At 36.8% G+C, this 14,904-nt stretch overlaps 1 protein-coding gene across 1 annotated transcript in view; it reads left to right on the forward strand.

Moving 5' to 3' along the window:
- Nucleotides 1-614: 614 nt before the first annotated feature.
- The window catches only part of KYAT3 (kynurenine aminotransferase 3), a gene marked incomplete at both ends in the record, with an annotated part of 42,539 nt that continues 28,249 nt past the window's right edge, over nucleotides 615-14,904 (forward strand). Inside the window, 3 exons of the mRNA XM_084243184.1 lie at nucleotides 615-713; nucleotides 13,361-13,419; nucleotides 14,032-14,176. Coding sequence (XP_084099310.1) covers nucleotides 615-713; nucleotides 13,361-13,419; nucleotides 14,032-14,176 — 303 coding nt within the window. The remainder of the gene's footprint in view (nucleotides 714-13,360; nucleotides 13,420-14,031; nucleotides 14,177-14,904) is intronic.

Here is a 14,904-nt window from a genome sequence, read left to right on the forward strand (position 1 = left end):
TCACACGAGAAAAATATTTTCTGTTTTCAGGAAGAAAAGGGGAAGTGAAGTGTCCTTCTTACACTTGCTGTTATTCATGTCTTTAGTTCAAAATAATCCTTATGCCAAAGTGGCATTTTGGGGGTGTCATATTCTGTATAACATGTAGCAGTAATGCTATAAAATGTAGTAGAAATGCTAGGGATTGTTGGGCATCAATTGGAGGCTAATGACAAGGTCTTGATTTTGGACAACCTGATCTTTTACTGAAAGACATGGAACATAATGAGCAATTATTTACATTGTGAAAGGAATCGATATTTCATAAAAGGGCTCATAAACAGCCCACTTAAATTATTAATTTATAAAGATTTTACATATTCAGAGAAGTAATTTAGAATGCATGCCTGGAATCTAAGAAAGTAACCTAAGGTTCATTCATATATTCTCTATATTTGTCAAGGACCAATTGTAATTCTTTCCAAACAACTTTGAATAGCTTGTTTCTAAAAACTTTAAACTACTATTCTTTCAATTGTGCTATGTAAGTTTATGGTCTATCAGCTGGCTCTCTTTATCTGATAGTGATGTGTCATGTATTTATTTTCTTCTCAAATTTTCTTCTATCATGCAGCATGTTTTTGGCCTCAAGAAGAATCTGCTCCCTAGGGAGCAGCACACAACTCCTGAAGACAATTTATTCTTCAAAAGTCCTTGCACTCTCTACTTCTGCTGTAGGTATTGCTTATCACAGGTAAAATATTGTATATATTCTGTGATGACAAGATGATTACAAGATATAATTTTTCAGATATTTTATCAGAATCAATATTTCTGTTCTATAAACTGAAGTCAATCTGTTGTCATCAGCCAGAACTGACATTACCGAGTAGCTGTTTGCCTGTCTATGTATCAGGCATAGTCCTGGGTATTTATATTCTTCATCTCATTTTATGTTCTCAAAACTCTTCAAGTTATGAGTTATTATATGCCAGTTTTACAAAGACAAAAGGTGGAGGCTTAGATAGCTTTAGTGACTTACCGATGGTCACAGTTGTTAGAGGGGGCATAACCAAGACACACCATACACACCCCTTTCAGCTCTGGCACTCTAAAGAGCAGACTATGTCCACTCAAGAAAAGGTATTATAGTGACTGTAAGTCACCAGGCCCTGTGACTTACAGTTTATAGGAGAGGTGGCAGATTAGAGATGAGGAAATGTTGCATCATAGAAAACAATAAATCCTGAATGTGGATCATAATACAGGAGTAGATAATTGACCCAGTTTCTTCAGCTGTCAGTGGCTTAAGGAAAAATGGGAGAGGGGTATTTTAGAGGGACTCCTCTATGGTAAAAAGGTCAGTTAAGAACCACAAATTCCAAATAAAATCTGTGGGCTTTGTTTAGGAAATTGATCCAGTCAACCAAAATAGTAAAAGGGTGTTTTTGGAGATAATCAGAGAAATACAAATATAGGTACTGAGCAACTTTGTTAGTTAGGAGTGACAATGAATTTGAAATGTGATATTTTAAAAAGTCATTTTTTTAAAGACTTATGTTAAGTATATAGGTGTGAAATGATTTAAGGTCTAGGGTTTCCTTTAAAATTACCAATAAAAAATTAAAAGGAAAAGGGAAGAGATAAAGCAAATGAGCAAAATCTTGATGATTGTTGAATCTGGGTAATATATATACTATCGGTAAGTGGTTTATATTATGTTGAATGATAACAAGTTGTCATTTTTGAAGGTCAGAAGGGATGAATATTGGCAGTTCTATCTTGTAAAACCCAATTAGAATCTCTCAACTTTTATGTAGGTTTGAAATTTTTATGAAAGCCATCATCAGCTCCTCCTTCTGCACATTAACACTTTCTACTATATAAACACTAAAGTTCTGTCTTTCTTCTTTATTAGTAACATGACTACCTTAGTTCAGACACTCCTCCATGTGGAGTTGTTTCAAGACAAAGAAGTAGATATACTCACTGAGGGTGATCAGATCAAGCCATGATGTTAAATTAAGGGTATTTGTATATAGATTATACCATCTGTGGAGTTCTGTTAAAATGCACTTGTCCATGGTCCATCCTAAGAAATTCTAATTCTATTAAGTCTGGGGTATATTTTGGAAAAGTTTTCCAAGTTAATTCTGATATGCATCCCAAGTAAGAATCTCTAACAATGCATTCGTTATTCAGATTCATTCTTTCCATCTTTAACACCCATATCAGAAAAGTCCTACAGTTCATTGAACCTTTGCAGTGAAAATAATCACACAAATACATGTGCTTCCTGCTCTGGAATCAATGAATAAAGCAGACTGCTCAGTATTATCAGGAGCAGTGATAAGTTTCAATCATGAAAGATTTATTAGAAACAGCCAGACAACTTTAAACCTGTTTTCACCAGAAAATCCTTCTCATCTATACTACTCTTATCATAGAAAATTAACTATAAAAGTTACCTCAGAGGAAGGGGCTGTAATGTGGCATGGCCTGCACTCTATTTATATCATTTACTTTAAAAAAAATTTTTTTGTTGCTTCTCTAATTTTAAATAATATTTTAAATGTTTTTAAAAATTACTGTTACATAACAAGTCAAGAAACAAGCAGAATTCACAATGAAAATTACTGTCTGTTCCCTGTTTTAGCATCTAAATCTTAAAAGCTTAGAAACTGGGAGATAAAAATTTATTTATTCTCTGATGCTGGAAAGCCAGAGAACACAATAGACAAGTGAGGAAGAGACAAATAGGGAGATTTAAGGAAGAGAGGAAGCAAGGGAGGAAGGATTAACTATTGAATCCTACTAGTTAACAATGTAGCCCTTTGTTAGATTATTCTTCTTCATTTAAGGTTTAAAGTCATTCAAATTGCAATCTGTAGCCCATTTTCTACTTTTTTCCATTAATAATTTATTATCTGCTTATCCTCAAAATAGCCTTCCTAAATAGGATTTCTTATGAAAACTATTCTATCTGTATACTATAATGATTGATACATAGCACACATTTGTAAAAACCCATAGATTGTACAACACCAAGAGCAAACGCTTATGTAAACTATGGCCTCTAGTTGATAAAATCATTAGTTACCACCAATGGGTAAAAGGGACCCCAAACTGTTAAGGGGGTGGTTACTATAAAAGGGATTTGGCCATCAACATGTGCAAAGGCAAAGGAAGCATATGATTAGTATGAAAGATTTTTAATAAAATTGATGGACATGAATAGAAGAAATTATATTTCTAATAAAACTCTGAAAATTACCCAACACCTCATGGGCAAATGCCCAGCCAAACAGCCTTCCCTGAAGTGTGACCACTGCTTGCACAAGTTTAAAGGACCACAAGAAGGGAATTAGGCAGGACCAGGGAGCTGGGACAGTTAAAGTTCAAACTATATCACATAATCTATCATGAGACCAAGATAGTGACTACCTTTATCTCTGCCATGGACCAGGCAAAGCCTCCCCATGTTTCTCTCACCCACGTATCTCTTCTAAGTGTCTCTCCCAAGTATGTCTACAAGTCTCCTTTTCATAGCATGCGTTCCTCTATATATCCACCTTACTCCTTCCCAGCTGCTTCCCCATTCAGGATGTTCAGTTCATGACATGCTGGAAATTGTAGTTCTCGACACCTGAGCTCTCTTCAACATGGAGATGGAGACGAAGTCTGTAAAGACATCAGAGGATGGGTTTCTTCTCTAACAAAATGATGTTTCAATGTCATCAGCATTGTCCATCAACATAGTACAAATGTACCCCTCTGAAGAAGGATATTAGTAGGAGAGATTCTGGGGGTGAAGAGGGACTTAGGGAAACTCTGTCCTCTATTTTGTTGTGAAACTAAAACTTCTTTAAAAGTCTATTTAAGTGGGCCTCCCCTATAGCGCAATGGTTGAGCGCTGGGTTGCGAAGCTGCCCGCAGCCTCTGCAGCGCTGGTTTGATCCCTGGCTGCCGGGCAAAGGTCCCACATGGTGCGCAGACCTCTCTTGCTGCCTGCTGCTCCCCTCAGCAGTGTACTTCGTCAGTCTGCCTGTTCTGTTCTCTGCTCCCACTCTGGTGAATTCTCTCACCCTCCCACACTTCTGACTGTACCTAGTGCTTGTATAAATAAATAAATAAATCTTTAAAAAAAAAATAAAAGTCTATTTAAGTTCTAAAATGGAAATGGCTTCCAGAAAAACACAAAAACCACATTTTGAGGTCAAAACCTCATCTATTGTACATTTAGTCTATATCTAACATCTCCTTACCACTGTTTAAAAAAAATTGATCCAAATAAATTTAGATATCTAATTGATTTTACTGAGCAAATAGAAAGGCCTGCGAAGAATTAAATAAAATGGAAAGGTTTTCTAGTAAGAAAGAAGATATAACAAAAAATAAAGATTTCAGGGAAAACCATCTTACCAAAGGGGGTCTTATGCAGCTTACTCGCTCGTGCTTACCATGGAACCCCAGCCTAATTGATTTAAAATTCTCCTTTTGGGAGAGGTTGAAACAAGTTAGGTTATGTTTTAAGTTTTGGTGGAGGCTGCATTTGGGACATTTATTTTTAACACCTCCTTTGGTATAAAGGTGTACTTGTATCTAAGGGAATCTTCCACTTTTTTGTACAAGAATCATAGGTTGTTTTTTGGTTATTGTCTGTTCATACCTCATGCCCACTTACTACTTGGGTTTTTTTTTTTCAATTGTTGAATTGTATGTGTTTTTTATATATCTTGGATATTAACCCCTTTCTTTACTATGAGTTTAGCTCTTTGTGTAATTTGAAGTCAAAGGTTCCTACTTTGCATTTCTACTTCTGAGTTTTACTTACTGTTCTCTTACAGTTACAGGAACATTGTCTTCCTTTTCTGCCATCTAGTGGCAAAAGAATAGTTCGCCTTTTGTTCATGTGCAGTTATACCTTCGAAAACATCTAAAATCTGAGAATTCTGTTAATATCTACTTGCTTGGGAGCATTTTGTCCAAAGGGAGAAAAAGGATATGTTAGAGTAGCCTTGCAGCTCTTCTAAAAAAGTTTAATAGACTTTTTAGAGCATTACAGATTCAGAGCAAAATTGAGCAGAAATTACATTCCTGTATAGCACCTGCCACCACATATTACGACTTGGCTCCCCCTACTGTCAACATCATGGGCCAGAGTGGTACATTTGTTACCATGAACCTATGTTGGCACAGCATTGTGGCCCAGAGTCCAGAGTTTACATTAGGGTTCATTCAGTATTGTACATTCTGTGGACTTTTGGAAATGTATAATGACATGCATCCACTATTATGGCATCAAAAAGAATAGTTTAACTGTCCTAAAAAAACCCTTTCCCTATCCATCCCTTTCTAGACCCCCACCCTGAAAGCCAGGGATCTTTTTACTGTCTCCATTCCTTTTCCAGAATGTATATTATTAGGATCATATAATATGTAGCCTTTTCAGGTTGGCGTGTTTCACCTAGTAACATGCATTTAAGTTTCCTTTATGTTTTCTCATGACTTGATAACTTATCTTGTTTTAGCACTAATTAATACTTCACTGTCTAGATGTACTGCAGTTTAGTCATTCACCTTCCAAAGACTATCTTCCTGGCTTCCAAGTTTTTGGCAGTTGTGAATAAACCTGCAGTAAACATCTGTGTTCAGGTTTTTATAGAGAACGTAGTTTTTTAAAATTCTTTAGTTAAAACCAAGAACGGTAATTGCTAGAGAATATGTTAAGTATATCTCTAGTTTCATAAGGAACTTTTTAAAAATCAGTTTTATCAAGGTATGATAAACTGTATCCAAAATTCAATTATTTCTAAATGTATATAGTGTGACACCTCTACCACAGCCAACACACATAACATTCTCATCATCCCTAAAAGTTTTCTGACTGTGATTTGTTCATATTGCCTCACGATTGATTTGTTCTTTGTTGCTATTGGTTAGCTTGCTTTGTTTTTAGATTATTGTTTTATGTAAATGGGATCATGCATATGTTGATTTTTTTTTTTTTTAGTTTTTTTCACATGTGTAATTATGAAAGTCATCGATGTCATGTATCCCTAGTTTATTCCTTTTTACTGCTGGGTGTTATCCCATCATATGGATATAACATTATCCAGTGACCTGTTGATAGCCATTTGGATTGCTTCTGGTTTTGAGCTATTGTGAGTAAAGCTTTTATAAATATTTATGTGCAAGCTATTATGTGGACATGGTGTTATAGCACAGCCCAAGAGGAACTGGGGGTGACTTGGGTGTGAGTCCTCACCATGCACTTGAGAACTCAAGACAAGCCCCAAAAGCAAGCAGAGAATTAAAAAAAAAAAAGTTTATTTACAAGGGGAACAGAAAGAGCAAAGAGAGGAAGAGAGATTGAGATTAATTGGCCAACACTTCCCACCAGCAAAGCCATCTGAGCTGAGACAGCAAGGTGCAAGTTGAGGCAGAAAAGCAAGATAGTGAAAGCACTTAAATTTGTCTTTGGTTCCTGTGAGCACCCCCCTCAATTTAGGTTCATGGCACCTTGGGCCGTGTCGTATTGATTTATCATGGTGGGGAGGAATCGGGGTATAGGCTGTAAGCATGGAAAAAGGGAAATAGGGGGTGGGATGGGTTGGGGAGGAGATTTTGGAAAAATTCACCAGAGACAGAGTGAAGAACAGAAAATGTGGATTTATTTATTAAATACGCTGCTGAGAGGCGCAGCAGGCAAGACTGGAGAGGCATCTACCCTGGTAGAAGATCTCAAGTGTTTTTTTTATATTTTGTTTTCAAGGGCTTCTTATTCAGGGAATCAGTGATTATCCAGAATGTCTAGTCTTGTGCATTGACCTTTGAGTAGAATGTGTCCTGACTCTGCTTCTGCATTCCTGGAACTCTGCTGCTCAGGATCCAGATTACTGGTTTAGTGTCCTGGTTCCCATGGCAACCCTATCCATTCAAGCCTCCCAAACCTGCCTGCTGTGCCAAGAATGGCACTTAATTTCTAATCTTACTACATGATATTTATGTTTAATTTTTAAGCAACTGCTAAGTGTTTTCCAAAGTGGTACTACCATTTTACATTCCCGCCAGGGTTGTATAGGAGTTCCAGCTGCCTTTTCCTAGGTTATTTGTAGAGAGGGGAGAAGACAAAGGAAAATGGATTTAGGAGTAGAAGACAAGAGTTGTTTTAATCATATTTGTTATCTTGGTTCCTTTGGTGTTCCCAGCTGTGAACAAACTAGAGTTGTTTCATGTGATTAGGAATTTCCCTGTTCTTCCAGGGGAGAGGGGGATGCAAAGAATTTTTCTTATGTCTGCTTTTTCTTAGTTGCCTTCCCCTGAAAATGATCCTAATTCAAAGTGGAACATTTGGGGATGGCACTTGGTGATTTCTTGTACTATCATAATGTTAGAGTTTTTGAGTCAAGCAATAATAATCAACATTTTTGAGTGTTCACCATGTGCCACTTCACTTTATGAGTGTTTACGTGACATTTAATCCTGTAACTGCCCAATATTGTAAGTACTATTTTCATCTTCAGTTTACTAATAAGAAAATGGAGGCTTCAAAGAGTTTACTAAATTTTTTAAGCCATACTTGTAGTCAATGTGATTAATATCTTTTTTTATTTAGATATATTTTACATTATTGTTCATTTTTAAACAATGTTTGCTTCCCCCCCCCCTCCACAACTGTAGTCCCTTAGCACTATACTGTGTATATAATGTAGGCAATTTGAAAGCTACAAGAAATGAGACAAAGTTCAGGTTCTAAAAGAAAACCTGAAAACAGACATGTATACACATATCGTAGAAATTATAATAGTTAGAAGGAGAGAGGTCTTGGGGAGCCTAGCAGAATTAATTAATTTTTAATTAATTCATTTTAACTGGGAATATGAAGACATTCAGTCTAAAGTATATCCTGTCCAGTGAATTGTATTTAAATAGCTGGGTATATTAGTTTTCTGTGGCTGCTATAACAGATTATCACAATTTAATGGCTTTGTGCATGCATAATCTCCTGTCTGATCTGTATAGTGCCTGTGATTATATTTAGGTCCCACCTGGATAATTCTAAATAATCTTCCCATCTCAAGAGCTTTAACTTAATCACATCTGCAAGGATCTAGGGGTGAATATTACCATAGAAAGTAAGAGTTTCCAGGGATTATGAAGTGGATATCTATTGGGAGTCATTTTTGAGTGGGGATTATGGAGAAGATCATATTAAACAGAGGAAATAGCCTGAATAAAAACATGGAAAACAGAAGCACAACAGAGGGTGATGTATAGGAGAGAAGGCTGGAAATAGATTAAAGACCTTGAATGCCAGATTGAAATTTGAATTACATTCCATAGAATTGGGACAGTAGCCAAAGATTTTAAAGCATGATAGGAATCTGTGTTTTAAGTATATAACTCTGGGTGCACTGCTGATGATGAATTAGAGGCAGTATGCCATTGAAGTCATTCAAAGTGATGATAATTAAGAGATACAATTTCATTCATGTGATCAAAAATACTTTAGAGCTTATTACCTGCCTGTGCTATTTTAGATACTGAACGGCGCAGCACTGAACAAGATAAAGTCTTGTCTTCTGAGGTTTTCATTCATAAGAAAAGTAAATACAGAAATATGCTAGAGTTCATGCTGATACTGACGGGAAAGAAAATGGGTACTATTAGGGCACATTTTTTTTTAAGGTTTTTTTTAAATATTTATTTATTTATGATTACAAGAACTGGGGTACAGGCCAGAGGTGTGGGAGGTGTGAGGATCCACCAGAGACAGAGCAGGGAACAGAACAAGCAGATAGACTGAAGTATACTGCTGAAGGGAGCAGTGGGCGAGTCAGTAGAGGTCTGCCATGTGGGTAGCTCCATGTCAGGGATCGAACTCACGTTGCAGAGGCTGGGACAGCTTCACAGCACTGTACTCAAGCCCTTGCACCACCAGGGAGGCCCGGGGCACATGGTTTTGGCAGCCCTCTCTGAGATGGTTATATTTGAATAGGGCACATATTAAATAGAACTGTTCATGGGCAGTTCTTGCACCTCTAAATAGGTTCTGCCATCCGTTGCATAAAGATAAAACATACTCTGAGTATGTTAGACCTTTGATAATAAAGAACTTCAATAGAATTAGTGTGCAGTTGAGAGAAGAGAAGAAAGGGTAATCGTTTCCTCAACTTCAACCCATTATTTGGGAAGACTTTCTACATGGTGTTCTGTCTAAATGATTCCGGTTTTATAAGCAGCATCCTCCAACTGGATACATTTGAAACTTAGTATGTTCAGGCCTTAGGATAATGGGTAATAATTTGCCTTCTAATTTCCAGACGTTCCTTGTTCCAGCACCACTGCAGTAAACATTTTAAAGAATAAACTTTCTCATTTTTGCCAGCAGTGCCACCTTGTGGTAATTCTTTAGAACAGCATTTTCAGCTTCAAATTAACAACAAAAAGGTGCTGCTTGTTACTTCTCTACCATTTTGTGTTTATAACATAGCAGTGCAGTATATGTATAACACACATTAATACACCTGGGAGCAGAAGCCACCTCACAAAGTTAGCTGACTCATAAATTATATATTCCCATCTGGAGCTCATGCATAATTCCCCCAGAATTATTTCTAGTGCTGTAACTTAATGTCTTGTAAGGGTATATTGTAAATTTTCATCTCTGTATTGTTTCCTTGGGCTGTCTTAACAAGCACCACAAGCTAAGTGACTTAAACAACAGAGATGTATTATCTCACAGTTTGGCAGGCTCAAAATTCAAAATCAAGTAGTCAGTAGGGTTGAGTCCTTGGAATGTGAGGAAAAATATGTTTTATACCTCTCCCCTAGTTTCTGAAGGTTTGCTGTCAATCTTTGTCATTCCATGACTTTTAGAAGCATCACTTTGATCTCTACTTTGTCTTCATGTGGTATTCTTCCTGCATGCCAGTCTGTCTCCAAATTGTCCTCAGTCATGGATTAGGATCCACCCTAATGACCTCAACCTATTGCATCAGCAAATGGAGCTGTTTCCAAATAAGGTTACATTCTGAAGTACTAGGTGTTACGATTTCAACATATGAATATGGGTGGAGGCTGGGGAAGAGAGGAGAGAGAACACAATCCAACTCATAGCAACCACCTATCTCATTATACCCCTAGACTTCATTTCTACCTTGTTGGTGTCAGGCAGATCCATAAAATTTCTTTAGCCATTAAAAAGTAAGTAGAAGTGATGTGTATACATCTAAGCAGAAACTGCTAAGAATTTTTTCTCTCTACCATCAAACTGACATTATTCCCAAATAGAGCACTTTCACTAGCCTATGACTCAAAGTGACAGTGACATGGAAGAGAGCAGTAACTGATCTTTATTGGATAGGTAGCATGAAAAAGAAAAAAAGCCTTTATGGTTTTAAGTCACCAAGACTTTGGATCATTTGTTACTGAAGCATGAACTTAAGCTGACTGATATTATATGCCAAACTTGCTGACACCATAAATTCACTCTTAGTGCAAGTGTTGTTTTTTTTTTCCTTCATTCATTTATTAATAATTTGCTGAAAACTTGCTGTCTAGTAGACATAGTACTGTGTGTTGGACTTCATGTCGGGTGATTTTATGTGTCAGCTTGGCTGATCCACGGCACTCAGATATCTGGTCCAACATCCGTCTAGATGTCTTTGTTAAGGTATTTTTCAGATGAGATTAACATTTAAATCAGTAGACTTTAAGTAAAGCAACTTGTCTGCTAGGTCCGATTCAGTCAACTAAAAGACTTAAGAGAAGACAGAGGCCCCCCTGCAGGGAGAGGGAATTCTGCTCCCAGACTTTCTTAGGACACAAACTTCAGTATAACCTCTTTCTTGGGTCTCCAGCCTAGGTTGTTCTGTAGATTTTGAACTTATCAGCCCCCATATATCACTGAATCTTTAGATTCATGCATATAGACACATACTCACACACTCTTGCTCACTCTTGCGTTCTCTCTCTCTCACACATACACACACCCTATTAGTTCTCTAGAAAACTCTGATTGATACAGATAGACATCAGTGAACAACTTAGATATAATCCTGTTTCCACAGACCCTACAACCTAAGGGAAGATACAGACCATGGAAACAAGCAAAATATTATATAGTAAATGCTGGAAGGTACTCCATGTAGTTGAAGCACAAAGGATAACACCTAATCTTGAGTTGGAGTGAAGTGAAATATATCTAGAGAACTGAATATGACAACCAGAATAGGAGTGAGCCAATCACAGGAACAGGGTGGTGGGACCAGGGATTAAACTGAGTATAGAACATATCTTCTCAACAGGAGTGTTACCCCACAAGCAGGAGAACATTGGTGCTTGGTAAGTGAAATAAATCTTAGCTGTTCTAATATTTGATGACCATCCAAAGCACATCCCTATCTGAAAATGAAAAAATTTTACTCCTTAATAATTAATTGGGGGGGGGGAGAGAAGAGGAATGATTAAAAAAAAATGTCTAAAAGTCTCATGGGTGCAGTGATGAAAAAGTTTGAGAAACACTGATGTAGAAAGGTTGTTTGGATAAAGGCAACAATGATCACATGTGAAGCTACAGAGGTGAGAGAGATCTTAGAATTGTTGAAATATTAGGATGGTTAAGGCAGAGAGTTGGGAGGGAGTAGAGGCAGTGAGAACGGCACACTTTTATATTTGAATATGTACTTTGTGTTTATAGTCACATACTAAATAAATAGATACATTTTAAATAATTTTTAAAGCTGGTAAAAGACGTTATTAAACTATCTTTTTCTGTCTATTCCACTGGGACTTTTTAGTTTTATAATTGCAGTCTCTAGAACAACATCATGCTCAGGTGGCTATTTAATCATAATGCTCTTCTGAAAGGCACATTAACCTCTGGAGAATTTGCATGTGATTTACTTCACTGGAGTTTCAGAGATTAAAAATATGAGAGCGGGCCTCCCTGGTGGCGCAGCAGTTGAGCGCTGGGTTGTGAAGCTGCCCGCAGCCTCTGCGGCGCCGGTTCGATCCCCGGCTGCTCCCCGGCCACCAGAGGAGGGTCCCACATGGCGCGCAGACCTCTCCTGCCACCCGCTGCTCCCCTCAGCAGTGTACCTTGGTTCTTCTGCCTGCTCTGCTCCCCGCTCTGGCTCTGGTGAATTCTCTCACCCTCCCGCGCTTCTGACTGTACCCAGTGCATGTATAAACAAACAAACAAACAAATAAATAAAACATGCCTCTATAAAAAATAAATAAAAATAAATAAAAAAATAAAATAAAATAAAAATATGAGAGTGAAGAAAGTATTTTCCTTGGTTGTTCCATTATTTGAAAAGAAGGAGAACGATGGCCTGTTTAATAACCATTATCATTATCTTCCTCCTGGATTGAATTAAAATTACTTTAATATTTTATTAGAAAATTCTTTGCAAAAATGCTGCCGAACATAACTTTTTATTTCCACCAGCTTGTTAACAGTGAACTCAAAACTAATTCATCAATGCTTATGTATGCTGGATGATCATTTTAATTTTTAATATTTTTCTACCACACCCCTAGCTTCTTTGCTATAAGAAGAACTAATCTAAATGTCTAACATTCCTTTAAGAGACAGCATTCTAGTAATACTTGGTTACATGAAAGACACTGCATGGAAATAGTCCTGACTGTGTGCCTGTTACACTGTCTGGGTTCAGATCCTAAATTAAGTCTGTTTGGGTCTAAATGTCCCCAGCGTTTGTAAATGTGGGGAGAATATATGTAAAGTTATGTGATCTTACTCTCTCTGTACCTTACTTACTTCATATGTAAATGATAGCTAATAATAGAACCACTAAGTGAGGTTGCTGTGAATATTAAGTGAGTTAACTATGCAAAGCTATAACAGTGCTTGGCATATACTAAGTACTTGCAATATTACTTATTATTGACGTTGTGATGATGATGATGATTTGGACCCCTTATTAAGTAGTTTAAATACTATTTGTTGAGTGCTTCCTGTATATGATACAAGGAATTCACTTGCTAACCTCTTAACATATTTTATCTAAAATGATCTTTATTTAGAGCTTGACTCAATGTATTTTTCACAGTATTGTTATCATTCCCTTTATTTTATTTCAGGTCTTTACATTGATGTTTTAGGCTAGAATGATATTTTTGTTCTTAACATCTTTAAATAAACATCTAAGATTTGTAAGAGAGGATATTCTTAGGGAAGTTGGTGGGAGATGGGTTCTTCGCAATTTTGTGTTGGGATTCTGGAATTTATCTTTATGATGCTGTTTTTTTTGTTGTACAATGGGGAAAAGGAAGAGTTACCTATAATTTCCTGATATTTTTGAATAATGATTAAGGCAATTTAAAAATACATTCTATGTTTGTTTTTCAGAAAACTTCTTTAAAATTCAAAAATGCAAAACGTATTGAAGGACTTGATAAAAACGTGTGGTAAGTATCTGACAGTAAACAATAATAATTTGGTGAGGTTTTTTCCCCATATTTTCTATCCTTTGTTGGGAATTATTTGCTTTATCTATCATCTGTAACTAAAAGCACTTGTTTTAAGGCAACAGTAAATTGGAGATGTTCTACAGAGGAGGGAGAGGGATCAAAACAGGTGAGGGAAGAGCACAAGGGACTATGGTGATGGTGCAGGGTGAATTGGTGGTGGGAGTGTTACAGGGACTACACCTGAGAGGAGAAAGCATACATTCTACAAAAATAAAGAATGATGTAAAATATATATAAATAAAATAAATAAATAAAAAACACTTTAATTTGTCTATTAAGTAGAAATAAAAGTAAGTTAATGAGCCACACACTGATTTACTCATTTAACAAATGTGCCAATCCCTGTGATAGGCGCTGGAAGGTGGCAAAGAAAATGTGGTTAATGTCTCATGGAATTTATCTTCTAATCTGTGAACTATTCTTATTAGCTCTCTTTACTAATGGTTGATGAGGTAGGCTGACAGTGGCTGGGATAATAAGACCATGAAGTAATAAAAAGCTAACTCTGTAACTGGAGTACTTATTTATGTTAGTGTTTTTTCATTTTAGGATTGAATTTACTAAGCTGGCTGCAGACCCCTCTGTTGTCAATCTTGGCCAAGGCCTTCCAGATATTTCTCCTCCTACATATGTGAAGGAAGAATTATCAAAGATAGCAGCAGTGGATAACCTGAATCAGTATACACGGGGCTTTGTAAGTATATGAGGACCCCATGTGGGACAAGAGCTGGTATTTTATATTGTGTATACATGCACATGTATCATTTCTCTGTAATTAGTTTTCTGGGACTAAATGTCCCAATCTGATAACCAATGGAGTTATCAGATTACCCTTATGTCCTAAGATCGCTGCTACCAGTTGCTTCTCCACAGTCCTCCTGTGGCCTTTCCTTTGCTGTCACTCCAGAATGGCATCCTTGGCAACATGGGAAGAATATTCTCTTGAGGCTTGTCTTTTTTCTCATTAACACCTACACAGCCTCAGCACTAGTTACTTAATTACATCTTCTCTTTCTAACTAGTTACTTTCTTCCTCTCTGTCTCATTCAAACCTCTGTCTGTCTGTGATGAAATGCCTAGGATAGCCAGAGATTTCTCAGATTCTGCAAAAAAAGCTGCCATACCTTACTAAGTGAATTGAGCAGGATTGTAGGACCCAACATCAATAAACAAAAATCCATTATATTTCTATATACTAAAAATGAACCATTGGAAAGCAAAATTCCCTAAAATATCATTTACTGTGGCAGCAAAAGCATCAAATATTTAGAACTGGATTTGAAAAATATAGGCAAGAAACAACAAAACATTACTGAGAGAAATTAAACAATACCTAAATGAATGGAGTGGAGACTAAATATTGTTAAGATGTCAGTTCTCTTTAAACTGTTTAATTGAAGGGTTTGGCAAGCGATTACCTAT

This window comes from Talpa europaea (genome assembly GCF_964194135.1).
Source record: "Talpa europaea genome assembly, chromosome: 9".
Classification (NCBI taxonomy): domain Eukaryota; kingdom Metazoa; phylum Chordata; class Mammalia; order Eulipotyphla; family Talpidae; genus Talpa; species Talpa europaea.